The sequence below is a fragment of the Mytilus edulis genome, chromosome 7 (assembly GCF_963676685.1).
Source record: "Mytilus edulis chromosome 7, xbMytEdul2.2, whole genome shotgun sequence".
Classification (NCBI taxonomy): Eukaryota; Metazoa; Mollusca; class Bivalvia; order Mytilida; family Mytilidae; genus Mytilus; species Mytilus edulis.
In genome coordinates this window covers 11,886,990-11,914,148 of record NC_092350.1, presented here as the reverse complement: position 1 = coordinate 11,914,148, position 27,159 = coordinate 11,886,990, and the positions used below count along the sequence as shown (strand labels likewise).

The 27,159-nt window shown below is 31.4% G+C and overlaps 1 protein-coding gene across 1 annotated transcript; it reads left to right on the top strand.

The window, feature by feature from the left end:
• Nucleotides 1–19,320: 19,320 nt before the first annotated feature.
• On the top strand, nucleotides 19,321–26,261 carry LOC139482775 (uncharacterized). Its single transcript, XM_071266838.1, has 4 exons — nucleotides 19,321–19,393; nucleotides 22,028–22,348; nucleotides 25,408–25,767; nucleotides 26,119–26,261. The coding sequence occupies exons 1-4, from the start codon at nucleotides 19,345–19,347 to the stop codon at nucleotides 26,244–26,246; spliced, it is 858 nt and encodes a 285-aa protein (XP_071122939.1). The 5' UTR covers nucleotides 19,321–19,344; the 3' UTR covers nucleotides 26,247–26,261.
• Nucleotides 26,262–27,159: the final 898 nt, after the last annotated feature.

Below are 27,159 nucleotides of genomic sequence, written 5' to 3'. Positions count from 1 at the left end.
CTTATATGTATTGTCATAGTTGGTTTCTATTATTGTTTTTTTAAAGTCTTACATGTATGCATAATGTCTCCATTTATCTCGTTCGATTCTTTCTGGTTAAGTAATATAACTCCCATGTATAATTGACTATACGATAAACGTGTTCCTCCGTGTGAAAGATGATCGTATGTTGACTCATATTTGCGTACATCCTCGTTATTTGGACTCTCATAGATGATACATGGCTGATCATACTTAATAGTGCTTTCTGATAGTTAATAATATACATGTATTTATTAAAACTATAAAATACTCGAAATTCCATTAATGTCATAGTGATGTAGCTAAAGCAATTGTTCAAGATACCGAAAACATCTTTTAAAGATTTTAGAAATGAAAGGCAATTTTGATACAACTATGCCAATACTTAGGTTTTAAAAACAAAATTCTCAATACTTGATCCAATCCATTTTAGGCCTGCAGGCGAGGTTATCTTATTTTGAATGGCCAATGACTCTGGCATGACAAACCAGAAAATATTAAAAGTCAAAATAAAAAAAATATATATATTCAAACAACAATATTGAATGTGTTAGAATTTCATTCAGGGTTACTTTACATAGTCCGTAACATGAATAAAAACGTGTATGCAATGTGACGGTCCAAGTCCAACCATCCTTGAATGACCTATTGCATTTTTTTGTAATCAGACCGGTCGTATTGTTCAGCTATTTCAAAACCAAATAAAGTGTTCAGTGTCCAATTAAACAATCCAAGCAACATAAAGTTACAGCTTTCCAAATGTGAACTTTCCATTTCTTATATAGCAACATTCCAGCAACGCCTGCATTCGGAGTATATATCTCCCAATTGATATGAAATTCCCTGCCGTACATTTCTTATCATGCTTTCCTTTATACATGGTTGCTGCTCACAATGAAGCTATTAAACAAAGAGTTCCATATGATAAGTTGAAATCATCCCTTCGTAAACTTTACGGATGTCACCACGAGTTGGTTGACCGTTATGGAAGAACCATTTCACAGATATTATTGGATATGTTCCTGATGTCGTAACTACACTTTTACCACGAATGTGACTTACCGCATTACACTATTTACTGGGTTTGTGACAACATGTGCAATACGACGGGTGCCACATATGGAGCAGGATCTGCTTCATTTCCTGAGCATCTGCGATCAACCCAAGTTTTTGGTAGGGATCGTGTTGTTTGCTCTTTAGTTTTCTATATTGTGTCCTTTTAACTTTTATTTGTCTTTTGTCTTTTTATTTTTTAGCCATGCATGGCGTTGTCAGTTTATTTTCTATTTATGAATTTGATTTCTTTTGCCCCTCTTTTAAACAACATAACCAATACCAGTTTAAATATTAAAGGTAGTTTCCCTCTGTTAATCCTCTTGTTGTGTTTAAATTTTATGTTAAATTAGTTTAAACAAATTTAAGTTATCGTGAGTAATATTGACATACGGACAAACATTGGTATATCCAAATGAAACGTCGTTGGGCCTATTAAAGTTATTTAATTGTATATTGTATACTGCCAAAAACAAAAACAATTCAAAATATGCAATCAACCAATTCAGATCAGTAATGATCACATATTTACTACACCATTGTGAAAAAAAGTTTTGCACAGAAAATGACTAGGGACGATTAAACTCACCCCTTTAGTGCACAAGTGAAAACAAAAAATTTCGTCAGCAATGAAACAAAACAGCTCGAAGTTAGTTGAGTAATTTAACATTGGTTTAAAATTTGATGGTTAAGTCGTGCAAAATATAAAAATTGTAAAAATGTGCGGTTATCGGCTTCTTTGTTAGACATAGAAAGACCATACATATCTGTATCCTATAAATATAAATGTGTTTCATTTTATAGTTGTGTAAAAAGGTGTGGAATTACATCACTTAAAATTAATTGTTGAACTACCTTTGTGAAGATTTAAAAGGATATAGGGTATACGTGCATTATTTGAATAGGTAATCTGATATTGTCATTTAGATAAGTTTCAAGAGTTCAAATGTGCAAGTCCTAAAATAAATCCTATTCAACGTTTGTCTACGCATAAAGTCTAATACCGACCAATATCATTTGATTTGTTTAAATTTGTTTGCATTGATATACATTTAATGTCTTTGACAAATTTTATGATTTACGAGGACAAATGACAAATGCATTGTAGAATGATTTTTTATATGTTCCTGGTGGATGAAAAAAATAATAACTGTATTTTGTCTGTAACAAACATTGCAATATCTTGACAAGTGGATGTTACACAAAGAAACTTCTATTTAATGATATACTGAATATTTCGTGTAACAGTTTAACTGCTAAAAGGCATTTTAAATCGAAGAAAAGAATTTCCAGATTATTTTCGTTTCTTCAATATTGTTTTGGAACACTTGACATAAATATGTATATTATATACAAGAGTATCAGTGAGTTCAAACACAGGAATTATACTTTTGAAATTCGTTTTCATATACAATTTTGGTCTAAAAACTAAGAGGGTTCGCGGATGTAAATCATTTTTTTTTTTTTTTTAAATATAGGATTTCGCTATTATTTTCTTTAAATGAACTTTATCATATACTTAATAGAAAAATCAAATAAAAAATGGGGTTAACGTTTATTTTAGCTCACAATCTGCCTTCGAAAGAAGCATGCATTTTTGTTAAGGTATTTTTTTGTTGAACTAATAGGAGAAATATAGATAATATCTAAAGAACTAAATTACAGAAATCGCTCAAATTTTACATTTCTTAACTTTAAGTAGAGCTAATTTGAAAATAATGTAGGTTACCGATGTGTTGAAAAAGTCACATTTTTGCACAAAAGGGAGATAGTTTTGAACTTTTTCAATAATATAAACATTTCTAAAAGTCGTCTGGGGCCAAAAAAAACAAATTTTGTTTTGTTGATGTTTGTAACATATTAAAAAGTAACAACTAATTGTGTAATAAATAAAATTAGTAATTAAAAAAAATAATTTGTGGGGGAGGGGAAATGTTTGTATCCTCGAGTCTCCTTAAACATACATTTTTAACAAGGCCGATATTTTTTATCTTGCTCATTGTTGAAAGCCATATTGTGACCTACAATTGTTTTAATCTCTGTGTCATTTGCTCTCTTGTGGAAAGTTGTCTCATTGGCAATCAAACCACATCTTCTTTTTTTATATCATCAAACAAAATTAAAATGCATATCTTCTTATTGTTGTGTATTAGCGTCTCGTTTAACGATATATTTTATCAAATGGTGTGTTAAAAATGAAAAAAAACACTTTATCAATTGTATGTGTCTAAAGTACCTTTATCAAGAATGTTCAAAGTAATTTTTAGAGTCAGATGAACCAATCGACACAAATCAAGAGCAATAAGACCCAAAGTAATACCCAGATTCGGCAATGGTAAACTTTTCCCGTAGGAGTTGGATTTTTAGTTTCTTTATTAATTTTAAATTTATCTTAATAGATACAAGGTCTAATGAACCAACTTTCTCCACAATCAGTGTTTTAGTGACGTATTTACTTAAAACGTGCCTTCCATTTTTTATCATTCTTAAGATCACTTTACGGACATTTTTAAAACTAATATTTCAACTACCTTAGGAAAATTGACCTGAGATGGGGTTTACTATTTTTTATGTATTTGTTTTGTCATATAGCTTCTTAACTGTTTAAATTATACATTACCAGCTTTGAAAATTCGACTTTAAGCGTTCCTGAAATAGATAAATCAAGAAATGCGTTTAAGATAAATGAAATTATTTAACGTATTGTACTTATTTTTTGAAAAGCAAAAAGACATAAAAAAAAATATTCCATGTACAAGTAACTTGAGAAAATAGCAAGGTGCTCTCGACAAAAATAAATGATGGATTTTATGTTTCTTAATTGTAAATAATACAGTTTGAACAGGTTCCTGGGTAAAGTCATTTTTTTATTTTTTTACGTACATTTCAAAACAAATAATTCCTTGAAATATATAAATACATCCCAAAGAATATTTGTTTGTAGGAAAGAAGTTTAGATATAATACTATATGATGCGACTGTCATACATTTGAACAAGTGAGAGGTTTTTCAATATCATAATGGAATTTAATGCGACTGGCATACAAGAGAGAGGTTTGGCTACCTATAAAACCAGGTTCCATTTAAGATTTTCTACATAAGAAAATTTCTGTTCCAAGTCAGGAATAGGACAGTTGTTATCCATTCATATGATGTGTTTGAGGTTTTGATTTTGCCATTTGATTTGGGACCCTTCTTTTTGAATTTTCCTCGGAGTGTAGTATTTTTGTAATTTTTACCTTTTAAAGTCTTAAACTGATTAAACATTACTTTGACATAGAGGTAGGTTCATATATAATCTGTTTCAAAAAGGTTGTTATGTTATCTACTATGAGAACAGACAAATTTATCCTTATAGGGAAATTTCAGGGCATGGCAGTTCCTAGATATATAAAAGTTATATAAAGTCTATAAAAAGTAATATACAAAACAAACAAAATTCCGAGGACAATTCAAAAAGGAAAGTCCCTAATCAAATGGCAAAATCGAATAATAAAACACACCCAACGAAGGGCCAATAACTGTCATTTTCCTGACTTGGTACAGGAATTCTCAAATGTAGAAAATGGTAGATTAAAAACAAATGAAAACTTACCTGGATTTTGAAGTCGATTTTGTCCAGTGTGCAGAAGATAGCAAATTAAACCAACACACGAGTATTACGGTCCACTCAGCTTTTGTTTTGGACAGATGTCTATTGTCCATCTATTGTCTATTTAAATCAACACCACTCACAACATGTATTATATGAGGGGAGCTTCTCAAACTTCTTTCCTGACTAAGTTCATTTTAGCAACTTCTGCAGGAACAAAAAAATGTCAAAATCTAATAAAGCTATTTATATTCTGAAACTTAAAATACATTTTAATTTTATTATTCAAGGTCCAGTCATATTGTAAAACTTTTCAAGATGCACAGGTTTTTCTGTAATAAGGGTAAAATTTGTGGTATAAATTCGATCATATTTGCGAAAAGGATATGATTATCCTTAATGGTCTTTTGTAAATTAAACTGTTAGTATCAGTAAACAGTACTATAAATTTATTCACATTTTTTTTTTAAATATGCATATTTGATAATGACTATATGTTGTTAAATTCTAGTTGTTCTTTTATTAAACTCTGAATTAAAATACTTGGTTAATTCTGGAATTATTGTCATTTTTGAACGGACAAGATGAAGGCCTATTTAGGAATATTAGAAAAGAAATAGATAAAGCTTGATTTTGTTTTACAGAATTTTATTTTTCAAAGGCATTTGTTTGGTGTAATATTAAAACGCACCAAATAAAACACTTTTGTGAAAGTAATACACGAGCCTAAATTGTGTTGTCAAAATAATTTTTAAAATGCATCTACCAGGCAGTAATGCACTGCACTAAGTAACTATTACATTGGGGCATAATTCTTATTTTTATGTTCAAGCGATATTCACTATGCCATGATTAATCAGACTGATTTACACCAATTACAAACCAATCTGAACAATACAGCACTTTATAAACTTAGAATACCAAGATTTGATTTGATCAAGTTACATTGATAGAGTAAACATGGTAAAAAAATGAAATAGCGTAAACATGTCATCCATTGAATAATCATTTAAACACAACCTGTTTATGTATTTGCATGCAAATTATAGGGTTTATCAATTGTGAGTTGAGATTTGACTGTATTTTCATACAACAGTCAACAGTTGTTTTTATATGTATTTGTTATGTTTTCATGGTTATTACTTGTACTTTATATTATTCGTCTCTTTTTTGTGGTTGTCCACTCATATTTTTTTTTATAATAGTTTAACGTTATCGAAAACATAACGTTACAATCTATAATCTGACATTAGAACACTCAGAAAATGAAAATTACTTTCAATTTAAAATAGCATCCGATTTTACTGTAGTTATATTTGGTAAACAGGTAAAACGCATTTGCATATCAATCGAATACTCACAACAGAAAAAGATAACGGCATATCAATAATCCTTTCAAAACAAATATTTTGGAAACATTTCCTTGAATAAAAAGCACTAATTAGTTTATATTCCATATTTATGCACTGCACGTGTTATCTACCTTCTTTGTAAACAAAGATACTAGTATAGAAAATCATTCAGGCGAAAACATGATTTATATCCGGATCAATGAAAATTTGTGTACTAACATAATTAACCATAATAGATGTTCTATACTAATGTTAACGAGGCCGGGATAAGGTACCGGTATTTGATGTATATATTAACAAATGTAAATATGTTAATAAAACTTAGTTTTAATGAAAAAAAAAAAAAAAAAAAAAAAAAAAGAATAATCATTTAAACACAAACGTAAACGTATCAAAATATATCTGTTCTTTAACATCTCTAATTGAACATCAGAATAGTATAGACGTCTTTGAATATACATATGGCATTTTTATAATATTTATTAAAGTGAAGAGCACAACATATGACTTATATTCCGTTTGTCTGACACTCAATGTTGTATTATTGGAGTTACATCGAAGCCTTTTGAATGCATCGGAGAAAACTTTTATTGTTGATGCCTTTTGCTTTAGAGAAATCAATGTCGTATTGATTTCATAAGCCAATACTTACAAAACCGTTTTCTTTCTTTGTCAAATGGATTCTGCTCGTTTTTAGTACAACTCTCTGGCAGTTATCAGATCTTTTCCTGAAATGTTCTATTCCAAGTTTAAAATACTTATATCCACATATTCTTGCAAGTCCCCAAGACAAGGTGATGTGTTTTGTTGTTTTTTTTTATTTTATGTTATCCTCAATCTAAATTTTATTGCAAAACGTGTGTTTTTGCAATGATAGGATTAATTGAACACTTCTCTTGCTTTTTATTTAAATATATAGATATAGGAAGATGTGGTATGAATGCCAATGAGATATTTCTGAATCCAAGTCACAATTATTATAAAAGTAATCCATTATAAGTCAAAGTACGGTCTGCAATACGGAATCGTCGCTCCCATCGCACAACCAACTATAAAGGGACCATACAAATTACTCTTGCAAAACCATTTAAACGTGAAAACCAACATTCTAATCCATATAAATAATATGAACCACATCAACAAACGACAACTACTGAACATCAGATTCCTAACTTAGGACAGGTGCAAATAATTACAGCGGGTTTAAACGTTTTAATGGTACCAAACTATCATCCTCACCTGAAGCAATAGTTAAACATCACAACATAGAAAGACACGCTATAAAATATCAATTGAAATGGCTTTACTAAATCAAAAGACATATTAAGGTAGATAGGGTGTCTTCCTCTATCTTGGATTTTGAAACACTAGAAAACAAGGTTTAGATCTTTGATAAAATGTGCAAATTTTGACAGTAGTAGGTAATGCATGTGTAAGAATTTTCATTTTAATTTAAAAAATGCCATATTTATGGTTGTATTTTACAAAAAAAACGAATACTTCTGTTTGATTCAACTTTTTTCCAACTTTGCCAAATAAGGGGAGGCAACTCAAATACAAGGACAGATAATTCAGATAGTGTTACTTCTACAATAGAATGTGTTAGTAATTTACCCATTTTATTATGTAGCAAGAAAACGAGGTTGGTGACCCCGTATTTTCTTTTTCTTATCTGAAAGCATAATATTGGAGCTATAACCTCATATTATATCTCAAAATTCTATGATGTAGTTTTCGTTTTATGGCGGAAAATTGGGTTTTCCATACATAATCTATACAAAATTTGACAATTTTGCACAACCTGTAATGTGAAAATAGGTCCCGTGACCCATTCTTATTATTTATGTTTTAAACAAGCAGGATATAAACTACATTTTGGCAAATTATTAAAAAAATCTATGGATTATTATTTACACACCCCGTCTACCTTAACAAAAGTGAACATACACTGAAAAAATAAATTTGATATATTATACAATGTAAATACAAACCAATAAAATAATGAATAATATAAGTCATCGTACTGTACCGCTGTTTAATAATAAACAATTTCAGAAAAAAAATACAATTAACTTAAACAAAAATCCGCCATTTGCAAAAATATTATACAAAGGTAAATGAAAATAATTTTGTGGTTAGAGGTATATAAAAAAGAAGATGTGGTATGATTGCCAATGAGACAACTATCCACAAAAGACCAAAATGACACAGACATTAACAGCTATAGGTCACCGTACGGCCTTCAACAATGAGCACAGCCCATACCGCATAGTCAGCTATAAAAGGCCCCGACAAGACAATGTAAAACAATTCAAACGATAAAACTAACGGCCTTATTTATGTAAAAAAAATGAACGAAAAACAAATATGTAACACATAAACAAACGACAACCATTGAATTTACAGGCTCCTGACTTGGGACAGACACATACATAAGTAATGTGGCGGGGTTAAACATGTTAGCGGGATCCCAACCCTCCCCCTAACCTGGGACAGTGGTATAACAGTACAACATAAGAACGAACTATAAAAATCAGTTGAAAAAGGCTTAACTAATCAGATGGACAAAAATACAAGTGGACGAGGCCGGGTAGACTATAACAGATGAAGGAAATATTTTACAAAATAAATACTTTTGATGTTCATAGTTGGAAGTGAACTCTTAAGTAATACCAAACACTTATCAAAGCTGGTATATAGATCAGATATAACCCTAAATAAGTAAACATCAAATAACAAAAACCATTACCAGTAGCATCAACAAGTCAAATTAACAAGAAAGTAAGATAGGAGAGTACTCACAGTTACTGACAGCTAGTTAAAAGCCAAAAACAATGACTATTATAAAAAAAAATCTTGCATCAGAGACTATGGAAATGTATGATATATGTATAAATATTATGGATTTTCGAAAATCATTTTGAAAATAATTTAGAACTAAATCAAGAGGGCCTTGATGCGCCTATTTTAGTTTCAACTACTCTCAAAGCAGTGTGTATGTGGGTTTTTTTAACAGCATAGTAATATTTATAAAAGCTTGCTTGTCACACATTTCACCAAGAGTTCAAGCTTGATTTACCCCGTTACAAACCACTGATTATCCAGGGAAATAAACAACTGATCCAACTAATTAACTTATAAATATATAATATAGAAAAATGTATAATTGTCATATACAGTGAATAATTAATGCTATATTTCTTTATAATTGACAATTAAATTGGACATCTTGATTTATATGTATATGTGACTACTCTTTTATTAAATTCATTTTCAAAAATACAAAAGACATCAATATTTTGTGTTTTCTGCTCGGATATACAATATGACTTATAAATAGAAAAACTTAGTAGTATTATATTAGATAATTCAAAAAATAATATCTACTATCTATATCAAAATATAAGATGATGCAATTTAATAGCAAAATCTGTTTTAACTCATTTAAAGAGGTCATTGACTTTTTACCAAAATATAGTCAAATACGTACAATTCCGTAAATAATAAGCATAATTGTCTTCTTGGTTTAAAAAATTACACTTATCTGTCTTTGTCACTTTCCATTGTTTCTAAGTTGAAACAATATTCCTATCTAAATATTTTTAATTTATTATCAAAATAAATTGGTACAATGAATTCATATTAAAAGTTTCTTGCATTTGTAGGATTCTACGCCACCTGTTATCCCTATCGAGGGCTCTAGTTTTATACTATTCAACGAGTTATATAACATTTGAATAATGTAGTCTCGGTATCATTTTTCAATATGATTTTTTTTTTCTGAAAATTATCTGCAGTTTTGACAGAATTTTCTTTTTGAAAAACTTGAATCCATTCTTCTGAGATATATTATTTCAATTTGTGAAATTCAGCGATCCAGTTTATTTTGTACTTTAATTTGTTAAGAATGTAAATTTCCGATAACGACATTTTATCTTCTTTCTATTGGATCATTGGTAATCCAGTTCTGAAATAAAATTGTTTTTTAGCAAATTTTATCAATTAATTTCCCCATATTACTTGCCTTGTAATATAAACAAATGTGTCTGGTTGTTTTTGATTTTCCAGCCCCAACCCCACCCCCACCCCTGGCCAGTCATATTCCAAGACTTTATTTCTTATTTATAAAACGCAGGAATATCTATCACTAAAATTCATGTAAATATTGAGCAAATTATGTTTGAAACATTCAAAATCAATTCTTTGTATGTACCAACCAACATCTTGCCACATAAAAAACATTGTGATAGAAAAACTACTTCTTACATCATAGTTAGTTATATTATTCATTAACATCAGTTTAAAATCTTAATCATCCCAGTTCTTTTTGTCGTTGCTAAGGAAAACAAATGTCCTTAGCAACCAAGGAAAAAATTACTTTAACATAACCAAACTTCCATTACGAACAGATCAGTTTTATTGCGGAGTCCTTTAAATAGCTTATCATAAAAAATAATGAATATGTTTTATAAAAATATGTTTATCAAAATAGATTATATACGGTGATTAGGTATTCAATTAATCATTAATGAAAAATATCTCCGGGTAAACTTTTTTTTAATAACTGGCGGATAATTGAAATTGGGTCCTACTAGGGGTTTAAAACTGTTCATGTAGGCCAATTTCACATATCTTTCCCAGTATAACACTTTCCACTATATAAAACAACTTATATGTTATGGAGATGTTGGTGTTTGTTAAAAAAATTTATTCAATCGACTAACCTATGGTTGACACTGAAAAACTATATTGACAATCTGCCAAAAAAGGGGGGGTGGGGTGTCACATTGATTTTTGCACACAAAATAGTAACATGAAGGGCGCTATAATCAATGAGTTTTGAAAGAATATCATAGGAAATTTCTGATAGTATTTCACTTCCCTTGTCTATATTTATTAAATAGATATTTATTTTCTTCAGGTAATTGGAAGTGGGATTGTTCTACATGTATTATATGTAATAAAAATTTTGTAAGTAAAGGTTACAAATGACTTTTGAATTGGATGCATTTATCTGTTTATGCCCCTGAATTGTCGCTCTCATCAATCGTTCTGAACATGCATGAAAAGTTTGACACTGGACGTTAAGCACTTAACTATCAATCTGAACAAAATCCAGATGAAAAGAATTAACTTTGGAGTAGCGTATAAAGGAGTAGGTTCAGTAAGACCCCTTTTTGGCCCCAAAATATAGCAGTTTTACAAAATTGTTAAAATGTAATCTTTAAGCTATTTTTCTGAAAGTAGAATGCTTCTGCTACATAAATATGGGTTGTTTTTGACAATACAATGCGCATGTATCGAGTACTAGCATCATTAAGTCATGCTAAATTACTGAAATCATCAAAATTTTAGCATTTTAGTTAAATTTTAGACGGTTTCCGTCTCAAATGAAAGTGGCCGCATTAGTGTTCATTCATAATATTGAAATGTAAATTGTATTTGATGATAATACATAATATATATAAAGGTTGAGGATGAACACGGATGCGGCCACTTTCATTTTTGACAAAAACCATCTGAAAAAAGACGTTGTTTGGCATATTTGATAGATTTTTCATATTTAAGCTAGAATCGGAGCGTTTTTAATGACTAAATCAGTCAAAATCTTTGACATGAACTAATCGAATCAGTTGAAATATACACTAAAGTGTTTAAAAAGTGTCTATAATCTTTCGTTTGATGTACTTGAAATTTGAGGCCAAAATCGGCCCTTACCGGACCTACTCCTTTGGATACATAAATTTCATATACATGTATTGATGAAATAGTAGTTTACTTAAAATAAGTTTGAAATTTAAATCATCACATTTGAAAAAACAAATGTATTGTGATCTACCAACAGTCTTTAAAAGTAATTGTCCAAGTTTGAAGCAGAAATGATCGGTGTCTAAAAAACATGCTGAATCAGAATCTATAATTGTAAGGAAACCGTACATTATATACATTTTGAATGGTAAAATTAAAAGACAATGATTCATATTAAAGAACGACTACATATTTTCTTAACATACATTGTCTTTCCGTGTTTCATCTGTAAAAACTTTTCATTTTCGATGCGCTGTTGAGTCAAAAGTCTTTGTCTACAATTCCTGGAGATAGCTAAAAAATAATTGGTCAAATGAATGTGTTACAAATTAAATGTTCTTTGATCGATATCTTTCAAATTACAGTAAAATACAAGATCAAGGAAACCAATTTCTTGATTAACATGGTTAAAATAGGCAACAAATAATTTGCTTTTTATCGGAAACAACATTTTTGTACACTTCAGTTATGATTTTACTTTTGTTTGGCATTAAGACCAGTATTAGAGTGTGCATTATATAATGTCATGTGCACATCATTAAAGGTAAACTGACATCATTTGGTTATCAAACTGTTGTTAAAATAAACCCTAGGGGTAACCGTAGAGCCAAGTGAGACAGACCAAGTAATCTAAAATAGAACCTTGTTGGCACTTCTTCTTCTTCTTTGGTATGTATTATCCACCACTATATTGGTGCACCCCATAAATGGGTAAATGTTCATTAATGATATGTATCGTCACATTAAAGGGATTATCTTATCAATACTATTTACATAGAAATTCAATATAAACATTTGGGTTAAGAGCCTTAGAATATGTACACCCTTGATGTCTCTGAGTTTAAAGTCAATGTTCTGAGTTTATAATCACTAATCTGAGTTTATTATCACAGTTCTAAGTTTGAAAATCAATGTTCAGAGTTTATGATCAATGATCTTCCACAATGTAGGGAGAAGCACATTTTTCGTGAGCAATCCTCTATTTTAGTGAGAGTCTTTTCACTACATGATAATATTTTCTGTTTTATCAAAACACTAGGGTCAAGAATCAACTGTGTTAATAGACCAAAATCTCCAACCAGACTATTCCATGAGCACGTATTTGGATTACTTATGCTGTTTATTATCACTTCCAATTCTTCTATATATGATTTTCTGTATTTAAATAGAGCGTTGCATTTTAAAATGAAATGAACTATATCCTCATCTTCATATTGACACAGTGGACAAACAGAGCTAACTTCATGTTGGTTAAATTTACTTGTGTTGGACTGTAGAACGTAAGTTCCTGTAATTAGACGAGCTTTTATACCACCACGGCGGACATCTTTAATATTGCTTTCAATTGAAGACCAAAGTTTATGAACAGTTCCAATTTTCAAACTTGACAGATCGCAGTACGACAGGGTAGATTTATTTTGACAATCAAGTAGTAATTTTTGAGTCCAGAATTTATCAATTGCTAGTTTCACATTCTTTTTCCATAATAATTTACACGGTGGATTAATAACCATTTTAGCCGCACTTGGAAGATCATATTGCACTATAAGTTTATCTATGTAGGTAAACCAACTGTCTGAAGTTTCTGATTTTGTTGAAATCTGTCATTCCATAATTGAAATTTGGCATTCCATAATTGTAGATACATAATTAGTTGAAATAATGGGAGATAATCAGCGAGTTTAAATTAATCAATATGATATTAAGTTAACAATTATATTACGGTAATGATTCTTTTATAACTGAATTTGATTGATTTTAATTACGTTGATATAACGGTAAACAATGATATTAACCCAGTTTGAATTTGAGGAAACATATTTGGAAAATTTGTAAAGTGATACTTGGTCTGTCTTGTTTTAATGTTCATTTACCTTTCTACTTGGTGACTGTGACAATCCCGGCTAAAATCTGCATTTCCAAACTCTAAGACTCCTTCCATTGTTATTTCCACAGTGTTAAGGAAAAGGGTGCACTCATGTAGAAGTAGAGACCCTCGTGTAATGTATCCATTCGAACCGCTCGGTGCTGTACCAGTACCCTCACATCGAGTAGAGGACACCCCTAGTTCTATGGGGCAATTACAGAACATTTCATTTAGGGAGGATGAAGACAATATATATATACCGAAACTTGTTTTACATGCACGCGTATAAAAATTGCGGTTTTTATCCAACGCAATCATAGGTTTGAACGTAGTTTTCAATTTAGACTCGTTTATAGTTTTTCGTTTGGGCTTGTATCATATTTTCCCTCCGGTTTATATGATCCGTTCATCCTATATTCACTCTTAAAATTCAAGAGTCTATCTAAAAATGAGGGTACTTTTTATATGGCCTTCCAAATACCGTTTCGATCCCTAACATCATTGAAGAGACATTTATTGTCGAAATCCGGATCTGATGTACTAAAAAAATATTGACACCTTGTTTGTGGCATAAAATCGTGGCCACAAGTAAATTTTTTTCTGTTTAGTATTAAATTAATATTAAAATCCACTTTGTTACATCTTGTGATCAATTTTATTAAGCAATCGCCAATGGCAGTCAGCAGGGTTAAAGATTACTAAGATATGCCAAATGAAAGTAGTTATTTTCGTTGTGAACTGGCACAACTCTAGATTTCCAAAGGTTGTGACAGTTGAGATGTTATAACTGCATTGAGGGCAGTCCTCAAACAAAAAGATCAAAAATGTCCTAACCGATCCAGGATGGTATAAATTAGACAACGGTAGGGCAATTACAACAGAAACTACATATTTAAGCCTCCCAAACGAATAGCAGTCTAATAATGATTGAAAAAATAAGTTTTATATAATGAGGTAAAATAATTGAACGTGGCAACGTACTTATACATCATCCCGAATCAATGGAAACCTGTAATTCAAACTGTTATTTTTAAAAATAATTTCGAACTGTAAAGCCAGTACTAAATCCGGCGTTGTTTGAAACAGGTGGTCACAGCAAAATGAAGGACTCGTTCTATGTTTTTTTCATTTATGCCCTCTGGGGAAACTGTCCGTAACTTTCTTATCCAAAATTTTTTCCGAGCGACTCTGTCGACCTTCGACCAACCCTCGTTGTGGTCTATGATTGTGATGGTAAGGTTTTTGAGATCAGCTTGTGTGTGTCCAGGTGATCTCAAATGACGACTTACGGGTAGGTCGGGCTTGCAAGTGTAGTCACTTCGATGACCATTCATGCGTTTCTTAAATGGCTGCTCTGTCTCGCCAACATACTGCATGCCACATCGACACTGAAGGAGGTATACAACATTCTGGGTTTTGCAAGTTACATTGCAATATATAGTGTACACAGACCCAGTCGAGTGGCAAGTGAATGTTTGAGTATTCAGTATTTGTTGACAAATCAGGCAACGTCTGTTACCACATGACTTGCACCATCCTGCAATTGAACAGCTTTTATTTGAGGAGACGTCAGCTCTAACAAATAAGTCTTTCAGACTTGCTGGTCTCCGAAAAGCTAAGACAGGAGGATTGGGAAAGATCTTGGATAATTTAGGGTGTTTGGCAATAGTTTGCCAATTGGCACGGATCAAACGTGAAAGGTTATTAAAGGCTGGATTGTATGTAAGAACAAACGGGAATGGAACACTCGTAGTGAAAAAAATCCTCCTACTGAGTGCCTTGTTACACTTCTGAAACTAGTACTGGAGAATAACAACTTCTCTTTCAATGAAAAACACTATCTCCAGATAGACGGTACTAGTATGGGCACAAAAATGGCCCCGTCATATGCCAACATATTTATGGGCCAACTTGAAAAACGCCTCTTGGCTAGTGCTCCATATCAGCCCTTATCATGGTTCCGATTCATTGACGATATTGATTTCAAATGGACAGATTCACAAGAACATCTAAATGAATTTCTAGAACACTGCAACTCTTTCCACCATTCAATAAAATTTACATATGAATCATCTATGGAGAAGATAAACTTCCTCGATACTACGAGTTACATCAAGAACGGAACCATTATAACGGACCTCCATACCAAACAAACGGACAAACATCAATTCCTTTCTCCTAAAAGTTGCCATCCTAAACACTGCTCCCGTGGTATCCCATTCAGCCAGGCATTGCGAATCAAGAGAATATGCTCTACTGAAAATACGAAAAATGCTAGACTTGGACAACTTCGTAAACATCTAGTAGTTCGAGGATACAATAACAACATCATTGATAGCGCTTTCGAAAGAGCAAACAAAACTAGTCGCCAAGAACTTCTTGAGTACAAAGATAAGAATAAAGCAGCTAACAGAACACCCCTTGTACTCACTTACCATCCTGATTTTAAAAAATGTGTCATCCATTGTTCAAAAGCATTGGAAAATTATAGAGAATGATTTAAATCTAAAAAAAGTATTTTCTTCACCACCAGTCATAGCCTTCCGAAGACCTAAAAACATCCGTGACAAATTAGTGACATCTGTATTAGCAAAGCAGCCTAATCCATCGCCCGGTTGCTACAAACAATGTGGTCGAAGGAATTGTTTGTGTTGTAAAGCTGCCAATACAAGCAGTTCTTTCATCAGTTCCGTTACTAAACAAAATTATACCATCTACTCTAATTCCAACTGTAAAACGGAGAACTCAATTTATATATTAACATGTGACACTTGTGGCATTCAGTATGTGGGAGAAACAATGGACAAATTTAATATTCGGCTCAATAACCATTGTTCATCGTACAAAACCAACAAAAACTGTCCTCTCACAAGACATCTTCGTTCAACGAAACATCCTTTTGCGACTGTCATTAAAGTGAGAGGGTTAGCGCTATAGAACAAGGTTTAATCCACCATTTTCTACATTTGAAAATGCCTGTACCAAGTCAGGAATATGACAGTTTTTGTCCATTCGTTTTTTATGCGTTTTGTTATTTGATTTTGCCATGTGATTATGGACTTTCCCAATTGATCTTCCTCTAAGTTCAGTATTTTTGTGATTTTACTTTTTGATAATGTCACTTTCCAAATTATAGAAGTCAACACCGAATGGGACAAGGAGAAGAGAAAACTTTTGAATCCACCAACTTCACACTTTAGAACCTGATGGTCTTAACGAAAAAGACGAAAAAAGATACAGGAAAGATAAAGAATAATTTAAAACAAAGCATCGTCCTTTTTATCCCGTAATATTGGCCAATGGACGTTGCTAACTTCAACTACCAATTATGTATTTTTAAGGTAGCTAAATCCAAGTGCAACATGTACATTGATCTGCAAAATTTTCTTATTTTCAAAGCAGCTAAATGCAAAAGGTCATAGACATTGAGCTGCAAAATTTTCTTATTTTAAAGGCAGTTCAGTACAACATAGACGTTGAGCTAGACCACACGACCACCTGGGCTCTCAATAAAAGAGCTTTCGGTGGGCATGTGTTACCTTTCCACGTCAGTTTTAATCTAGCGGCGTACTACAGTACATGATATATAAGGCATGAAGATGTTATTGTTACAGATCAGCTAAATTATCTATAGTAAAGGATCCTACAAATTAATGTAAGATACAGTCACAGAAAATAATTATATTCATAAGTACGTCTGAGTCAGTGGCAACCCTACAACAGATGTATCCATCGGATCGCCATCAATGATGGTGATACATGGCTGTGTACATAATGTATATACAACTCGTCTAAACATCAACCCAACAATGTTAGATCTGTATATATAATAATATACCAAAATTATGTCAGGAAATTGTTTTAAAAATGGACAAGCAACATTCATAATTCATTATGACTCATTCTGGGGAATATTTCAATGATAATTGTTGTAAAACTGTCAAACAAGGAATACTGATCTAGAAATAGTATAATCAAATTGTCTGCTGGAATGTTATTGCTGCTACTGTTTTATATCCACATATTCTTGCTACTGTTTTTTTTTTATTTCATAACTAAAACGAAGATTTTCAAAAAGGGAAATACCTCTTCTTCTTTTTTAAATTACATCCAGATTAGATTGAGCATAGCATTAAAACTAGATATTAAAAAATGATAAACTTCAAACCGATTCTTGTGTTAAATCAGGATAACCTTATGTACCAAAAAACATTGTTTGTCCTGGAATTTATCAGTTAGCAGTTTAAATGGTTGATATTTTCTCTGATACGCATGAAAAAAAAAACACAAAGTTATGCTTTATCTCATTTTTTTTCATAAAATACACTGTTAGCCATTTCACCTAACTACACTAAAATTAATATATGATGTTACATTGTTTCCATGGCAATCAGACTATACAGATTTTTTTATTGTTCCTTTTTTAAGTGTCATTGTTAATTTGGACCATTTAAACTTTTAAAAAAGTAATCGATAAAAACAATTGGCCATAGTCTATTTTAACACTGTATTGATGTTAAGCATTTAAATGGTATAATCTTCAACGTCGCAAGTTTAACATTTACCCATCCTTTTAAGAAGTTGGTGTTAGTACCAGCTGAAACGTCAGTCCACAATGCGATGAATGTATGACGTAAATACTACACTCAGGTGTGGCGCTCCACAGAGAGTTATATTGTAATGAATGGTGTGTTTTCTTCGGTTGTGGTGTGTAAACCGGATTTTTTTTTCTCATTCGATTCTTGACTTTTGAACACCGATATACATGTACTGCTGTTGCCTTTATCACTCATTACCACATCTCAATTTATGGCCTCTTCTGTACAGTTGGAGGCACTTACTATCTATTTGTCACATACACTACACAAACAAAATTATAAGGTAAACTCATCATAGATACCAGGATAACATTTTGTATTTATGCCAGACGCGTGTTTCGTCTACAAAAGATTCATCAGTGACGCTCGAATCCAAAAAAGTTAAAAAGGTCAAATAAAGTAAATAAATATGACCATATCAATGATAATATCGGTCATAGCCTAAAGTAACATCTCTACAACTTATTTTTCGATGTTTTTAAATTGTTCATTAACTTCAAGTAACGGATCCGGCCTTATCATTTACTGTTGTATTCAATAATGTTAAAGAAAAATCAAAAATATTCTTTGGATGTTTCAGTTACGACACTTGCTTTTGATGGTCCTTTTGATTCCGTTTACAGTTTTGACTTAGTAAAGACCGTCCAAACCAATTTATTTGAAAAGTTAAACAACAAAACGATGTTATCAGGTTGTTATTGCCTATCGTCTTGTTGATAGGGGATGTTGCTTGTAAGGATGTTGTTGTATCTAGAAGTGATAGAGCTGAAGTAACTCCGTAATATGTTTAATTCATTACTTTTGGTTTGAAAAACGTATCATGTTCTTTTATAAACTTTTATAAAATATAGGTAGTTATTCCCACCATTGTTTTATTAAGCTATGTATTCATGATTTTCTTTTTTGCTATTTCGTTTGTCTATAGAGTGTCTTCATGCAATGTTTTCCTTTGTTGACAAAGTTGTTTGATTAAGATAATAACATAATGTTGACTGCTGTACTTTAAATGATTCATACTATATTACAACAGGTATTAAACAGCTCAAATAAACGATGAGATTGCGAACACTATTAATATGGTTGACTGTGTTTTCTGTGCAAGGTATGTTATCTTACTTGATTACACACACATACACATTATGTGTATACAGATTAATACGAATGATATCTCAACCGGTTTTTTTTTCTCATACATATGTTCTACACGTGACTTTGCAGTTTTTTCTTGAGTTAAAATGTGCAATGATTATAATAATATATGGAAACTAACCGAAATTGAAACGCACAAATAAAAATCAGAGTAGATGCATCAGCTACGTATTATTGAACTTTATGCAATTTCACTCAAACAAAACTAGATCTGCTTATATTATATTTAGCTGTAAGACAACACTCATTGTTGTGCTACAGACAATATCCTCGATATTGATATAATTTTGATGTACAGACTGCATCAGTTTATGATCAATCTGTTTTCTGACACGATTGAATGTTGAAAGGAGATATACTACGACCCTTTGTATTAGAAAGACCAATAATACGATAGTTAGAGTGTACAGATTTACGAAAAAAAATCTCCATCTACAACGGTACTGAAAGTGTCAGTATAATTAAATCGTCTCCATTTTGCTAAAGTGTTTCCTGAAAATCACATAGCACAATCACATTTGGCAGATGTAGCATTTTACCAATGCGCGTGGAAACATGCCATAACGTTGGTGAACAGATACACCAGAGACAGTTTCGATTATGTTACAACAAGAGCTCGAAGATGAAGTTCATTTTCTGATAGTAGTTACTACAAGAACTGAGCACGGATCTTTAACAAAATATCTCGGGATTACATTTATTTTAAATATTCCTTAGTATGAACAGTAACTTGAACTTCAAAATTCATTTTATGTTTTTCTCGACAATCTGCCAAATATTTATGCAAATCTTTAACAAAGCTAAGATTAAGCCCCGCCAATAACAATTACAGGTAACTGTACTTATTTATGGATCATTTGTTCGTGTTAATTTCATTAAAGCGGCATATAAAGGTTCAATGGGCGGGTTTGTTTATTGCTCTCAAATACATTCATTGTAATACAATAACACCCATGTCACTATAATAAACATATTTTACTTACAAATGCGTCCCCTCAATTTCTCTCGCCTAAACGGGTTCTACAATAAATATTTTTCAAATATGTTATTTTAATTCAAAATGCATTAGAACTATTAGCTCTTTAATCAAGTTGTGTTTATTATGCAACATGTACTTTCGTCTACAGATTATATTGTTAATAGTTTAATTTTCATTTCCCATCCTCCTTTTATAAAATAATGGAAGCGAGCGATTGCATTTATCAAATTTTAAATGTGGATACAAGCATTTTGTTTTAGGAAGGGATTCCTTTAAAACTGTTAAAACAATTTATCAAAGAACAATCAACATTCCTATGGGAACCAACTGTGCTCCGCTTCTTTTAAACTTGTTCATTTATCCATATAAGGCAAGCTTCATACTTCACCTTCCCTAGGAGGATGACAAGTGGAATGCATTATCCTATTATTTCACGTTAAGCTATAGATGTAATACCACCATTGATTTTCCCCTATTAGTCTTTGTTAAATTGGCACTTTTAAAAAAAATTGTACAGTATTTACCTTTATTTCAACCAAAGAAATACTTTGCATGTATAAAGTTTAATCCTTTCCAGTGCTACAGTGAAAATTTCACACTACATGTCATTGCATATAAGAGAGTAAATATCACCGGAAGTAAACAAACCAATTTTTACACTGTTATTTACTGGTTACCTGCTTTGGTAACTATGTAACCTTAACTTTCCAAAATATTTTATAAGACCATCAAATCAAAAAGGAATGATGCTTTCAGACACCCAACATACATGTTTATGACTCAGAAAAATTTAAGTGCATTGAAATGCAGGGTTCATTTTCTACAACTGTCAAATTTCAGGGAATATTTTTTTAGACCTACTTTCGTATACAACTGGATGTGACGTACCATGATTTGGTGGTATTACACCTATATACTAGATGTTCTTCTCTCCAATTGTGTGGAAACTGTCAATCGCTCCCTAATTGATATAAATAAAATATATCTGGCAAAGAAATCAAACATGTATTGTCATAACTAATCCCGATAATCACACTGCTGAAGCGTACAAGAACACAACACAAACGTTTAGGCAACCAGTAGGAACATTCCGATATGTGTTAGATAACTTGGTAGGAAATAACATGAGTACGGCAATATCTCAGTACCAGAATATATGACAAACAAGTCGATTTTAATTTGGATCAATATACCAACTTCATCTGCATAATTATTCAAGTAATGCAGCTGCTACTTACACTGTAAAACGTAACCAGTGTCTGAGCAGAAAATTGATTAACCAGGGGGTATGTTAAAGAACGTTTCCTTCTTTTTTCTAAAAAAAATCATTCGGTAGATACCGAAAAAATGGTGATAAATATTCCGTATCAATTTCACAAATAATACATGATGGTTTGACGTATAAATTATAGGTACTGACTTGTTTATCGTCTAAATATTATGTTGTGAACCAAATACGAGAATTTCAGTAAAATCGATAATCACGAATTTTACATATAATGGCCCTTAAAAGAAAATTAGCATAAAATATTTTTTCTGTATCCGAGTAAGTGTTAAGCCAGGAGGAGGAGGAGAAGGAAGATTATCATTAATATTGTTGTTTTATAGAATTAAGCATGGAGAATGATTGCATGTTGTGGGAAATTAATGGAAATGATCTTACATTTTCCTGTAAAACCAGTAATTTTGTAACACCAGTGACTTTAGTTAATAACCGCGGAAAAGAAATTGCTAAATGTAACTTTCAGCAATTTAATAATGAAAGCATTAGGTCCTCGCAACGAGAAAATAGTCACACAGTTAGTGTGGAATATCAAAAGAAAGAAGTCAGATTTACAATACACGAATTCAGGTCAAAGAATGTCGATGGTACATGGTCATGTGTGCAGGGAAACACCAAATCACAGAGCCATGTGTCAAAATCAAAAGGTAAACAAAACTTTATAATCAAATAAGTAATTTGAAGGTTTTATTAAAAGTAAGTTTGCAGATTCTACAACATCATATCTATGTAAGATCGAACAAACTTTATCATTTGGTGTTCATTTTTCTTATATTTCAATACGTTTTAATTCTTTGGCTTTCGCTTCCAAATTCTAAGAGGAAAACATCTATTTTTTGTCATTCCGTTTACACAAGTGACGAAAAGTATAAAATTGTTTGATTAAACAAAAAAAACAAAGAAAATAATCATACGATTTTAAAAAAAGGGACCGGTGTGTAAATAATGACAATGTGTCAGAGTTAATGATTGTTGTTGGGCATGAATCACTAAATATACGAGTCTTGCATATAAAAAATATGTCCCAATCAGAAAAATGATATAATTGGTGAATTTACAGAACAGACATATATTATTGAAACCGCTATAAGATGAAGAACACGTGTTTAAAACAAAAATAAGCACCTTCACATTAATTAAATTAGTAACGAATATAGTGTGATAAAAAAATCACGACAAAAAGAAAATTAGGTAAACAGATATATAAGCAGCACAGAGAAGTACTAGTATTTCATTACATCAGAGACCATGACGAAATCACATCTCTTTTTATATAAAATCTAAATCTAGTATGTTATTGCAACTTCCGGTCTCTAAACCGGTCTCAAATCGATGTCGAATGGTAAGTCATGTTCTAATATCGGTTTTTAATGTGACATCTTGTCGGAGTATCGTGTAAAAAGATATAAGAAGATGTGGTATAAGTGCCAATGAGACAATTCTTAATCTAAGTCACAATTTGTAAAACTAAGTCATAATGGGTTAAAGTACAGTATTTTTAACACGGAAACTAATTAAGGAAAACAAATGTTGTACAAGTTTGAGATTTTTTTCAAAGCAGTGGACTGATTCGCTCTATCCTCATTTAAGATAATATGTGCGAATGTGGTTGTTGTTAAGGTATTGGAATTGTGGTATTTTTAGATATTAGTTTATATAAAATGGATTCACGTTAAGGGTGTGCGTTATACACACATTCTTTTATAAATTTGTTCACTCTGCTTATTAAAAAATAAAACAATTACAAATAGGCAAGAATATGCCTCTCTGGAGGAATGCCTAGATTGGCAGAAGTTATAGAATATAGAAAATACATTTTATAGAAACATTGTTTTGCAAACCAAATCGTGCATATTGCAGATTAATAAAGCAAGCAAACCATTATTAATAATTGATGCCCTAATATTGAGTTTTAGTTTGATCGAAACTGAAACACACATTATGAGTTTTCCGGCATTTGATATTTTATTTTGAGCGAGAACATTCTGTTATTCTTTATCCGATTTAGACAAAAAGCTGTTGATGTATCTCAGTCGCATTATAAGCTTTGGATTTCAAATATTTTGGCCACGAGCATCACTGAAGAGACATGTATTGTCGAAATGCGCATCTGGTGCAACACAATTGGTACCGTTGATTTTATAAGGCACCCAATCATAATCAATATGTGATAAGTAATTATTCCAAGACGGCGTGTAAATCGACTGAAACTAATAACTCTGCATCTTGAAGTGTAGCAAATATATCTCAATACTCTACAAATCATTGTGACTCTTATAACTAAAACAACGTAATAATGATCAGAAGGTGACATAAGAGATTTTCAATAAAATGACTTTACTCGACACAACCGACCTAACTCAACGTATTTCGTCCTATTGCATTGAAGCATGACGGAGGGGAGATACACTGCATGTATATTTTGCTCTTAGAACAGGCATTGTTTCCTGGAATATACTTTAAGGAAGAATCAACCCCAATTAATGTTTTAATCTTTAAATATTTTTCATTAAACTTTGAATGATTTTATTGACACATTTATTATAATGGAATAAGAAAGTTAACAACTTGTAATCAAATACAACCATCATTTCTTCTCATTTTACTTGACCCATATCTTAGTTCTTCTTTAATTATGAATTTTGAAAACTACCAAGAAGAAATTAAGCATGAAAAAATTAAGATAATGAATTCCGAAGCGAGAAGGTTTCCTTTTTTTGGTTTTTACAATTTTTAACGTTTAAAGCAGATTCCAACACACCCGAAAGTAAAAGGTGTACTCGACTATTTTTTTTTTTTTTTTTTTTTTTTTCTATAATTTAATTGAAAATAATTTGATGTGGGCAGACATTCATGATAATGATATATTTATCAAATAGTAGTTTTTCGTCTTTACCTATACAATGTACGCGACGAGGAACTTGTCCATTTATACCTAAACGTGCATTCGAGGATACAGCGTAATACTCCCATTCAATCGCTTAATAATTTTGAAAATCTCATGTTTTCCACAATATCTATACAAGTTTTTAGCGTATAATCGTCCAAATTTGTTTCGCGTTGCTCCACTCGTCTGTATAAATTCAATTATCGGGAACTACACCCTATTTCAAATATCTTCGATCCGGCCATAAGTCACAAATTGTATTGCACACAAAATTAAATGATTGTCGTTCGACCTAGATAAATAAAACTATTTTAAAAACAACAATGTCTGATCATTATGCATCTCGCATGAAACTTAAAAGCTTTATGCTATATACTTAATTTTTGGCGTGATTTAGTAACTCATTGAACACAGAAAAATGTGATACTGACGTGTTAGCTAATGAAATTATGACCGTTCTCCTTCCATGAATGGGACAGCAACGCATTCGATTATTTTTTTTTTTTGCGTTTGTATTTATATGAAAAGTACGTCGGAATATCTGAAACTTGCTCTATTTCCCTTCCAAAGCATCTATCACACCGGTTGCTCATTATTTAGTTCTATATTTTGTGTTCTGTATATTGTTGTTTGTCTTTTACTTATTTCACCATGGCTATGCCAGTTTTTGTTATCCACATATTGGTTTATATATCCCTCTGGTGTTTTCTGTCTCTCTTTTGTTATAAATATGTTGCAAAATTCTTAATGTTCCGATTACTAAAATGAAAATACTACTATCAATATGTAACTGTAAATCATTCTCTACTTATTTTGTAGAAATATTTTATGACACAAATGTTTTTATGAAAGGAGAAATTTACACAATTAATCATACGAAAAGGGTTTCCTTGCAATGTTCAACCTGTAGAGAGTCACGAGGAAAAAACGCAGAGTTTCTAATAAACAAACGTTCATATGTAAGCATAGCCTTTGATCCTGATAAAGGGAAGTGCACATATAAGGACAGAGAGTGCCACCAAGATATATGTTCCTGTTCATCAGCCGGAAATGTGTTTAACGCTACATTTTCGTTTGATCCAGCAAATACAACTACTTATTCATGTGATATACAGTTTGAAGATAAAGCAACATCAATGATATTCTCAATAACAGCAAACCTTTTATTAAAAGGAAAAGGTTTGTGCTGTTCAATTTTCATTTTTTTTCATATAAATTGGTTTTAAGAAAGTAAATAACTTAAGTTTTGAAGGACTCAACATTATATTCATTTTTTTACAATCACTATGATTATAATAAGGGTAAATGAACTTTTTGATATTTTGAATTTTAGATTTGACGATCCTTAATATTTTGTCATACAAAACTTTGTGTGTGAGATTTCTTTTTTGAACATTTGACAAAACAGGTATCATACTCATTTATATGTATTCATATATATTCAATTTGTAATTAAATGTGACACGTTTACAAATGTTAAAAGGGATTTTGTTAAGTTGGTCTCAGTATTTTATTATACATATGTTTTAGATTTCCAGGTGATGCGCCAAGACAGACGTATAAACAAACCTGGAAATAAAGTTTTTGACAGAGATGTTATTTCGACTACTAAAAGAAATCTTAGAACGGGTAATACAACAAAACATTATTACAGATAATAGTGGATAAATTTGCAATTGGTCTGTTCAGATAAAAAGAATTTATCAACCCATTTTCAACAAAATATTTTACATAGAAAATGTGCAGTTCGGCTTAGTTTTAATAACCATTACCGTCTGCAAGGAACTACCGAGAGATTAAATCTATTACACTGCTTTTGACTTGTTTTAACAAAAACTGTTATCAGATGGAATAGTAATAATGAATCAAAATTAGTAACATGCCATTTTAGGAAACGATAAATAAGCAAAATAGATCTTCGCAATGAATGTTTGAGATCTAAATAAACTCATCATAGATACCAGGATTTAATTTTTTTTATATATACGCCAGACGCGCGTGTCGTCTACAAAAGACTCATCAGTGACGCTCAAATCTAAAAATGTTTAAAAGGCCAAATAAGGTACGAAGTTGAAGAGCATTAATGTATTTTCATCACAAGCTTAAAGATTAACAAATTGATATAATTAACCTGATATGTAGCTGCATTTTGCTATACAGTTAGGTTCCTTTCAATCATTTGACTCCGTTCGTTTTATATATTTATATTGTTAAATCATACCTTGGTTTCAAATGTTTGGGTTTGAGATTACCTGATGACGGTAAACTCATTCGACCACAAAAACAGTATTATTTTCATTATCAGTACATACATGAAATTTAGTACACATACAGAAAAACAACAGCAGAAGTTATTATTTTATTATACATCAGTAACATCAGACAAAATTGTCCTAGACAAAAGAAAGGACCAAAATATCGTCCTTCGTCTACAATGAATTGGAAACAGTGTCGGTAGGGCACAGAGAATACTCTTTTTTCGTTTTGGTTATGGTGTTGGTATGGCGTAAATACTACACAGACCTTTTAAGAAATAACATTTTAAATTCATCTACATTCAATTCCATGCGC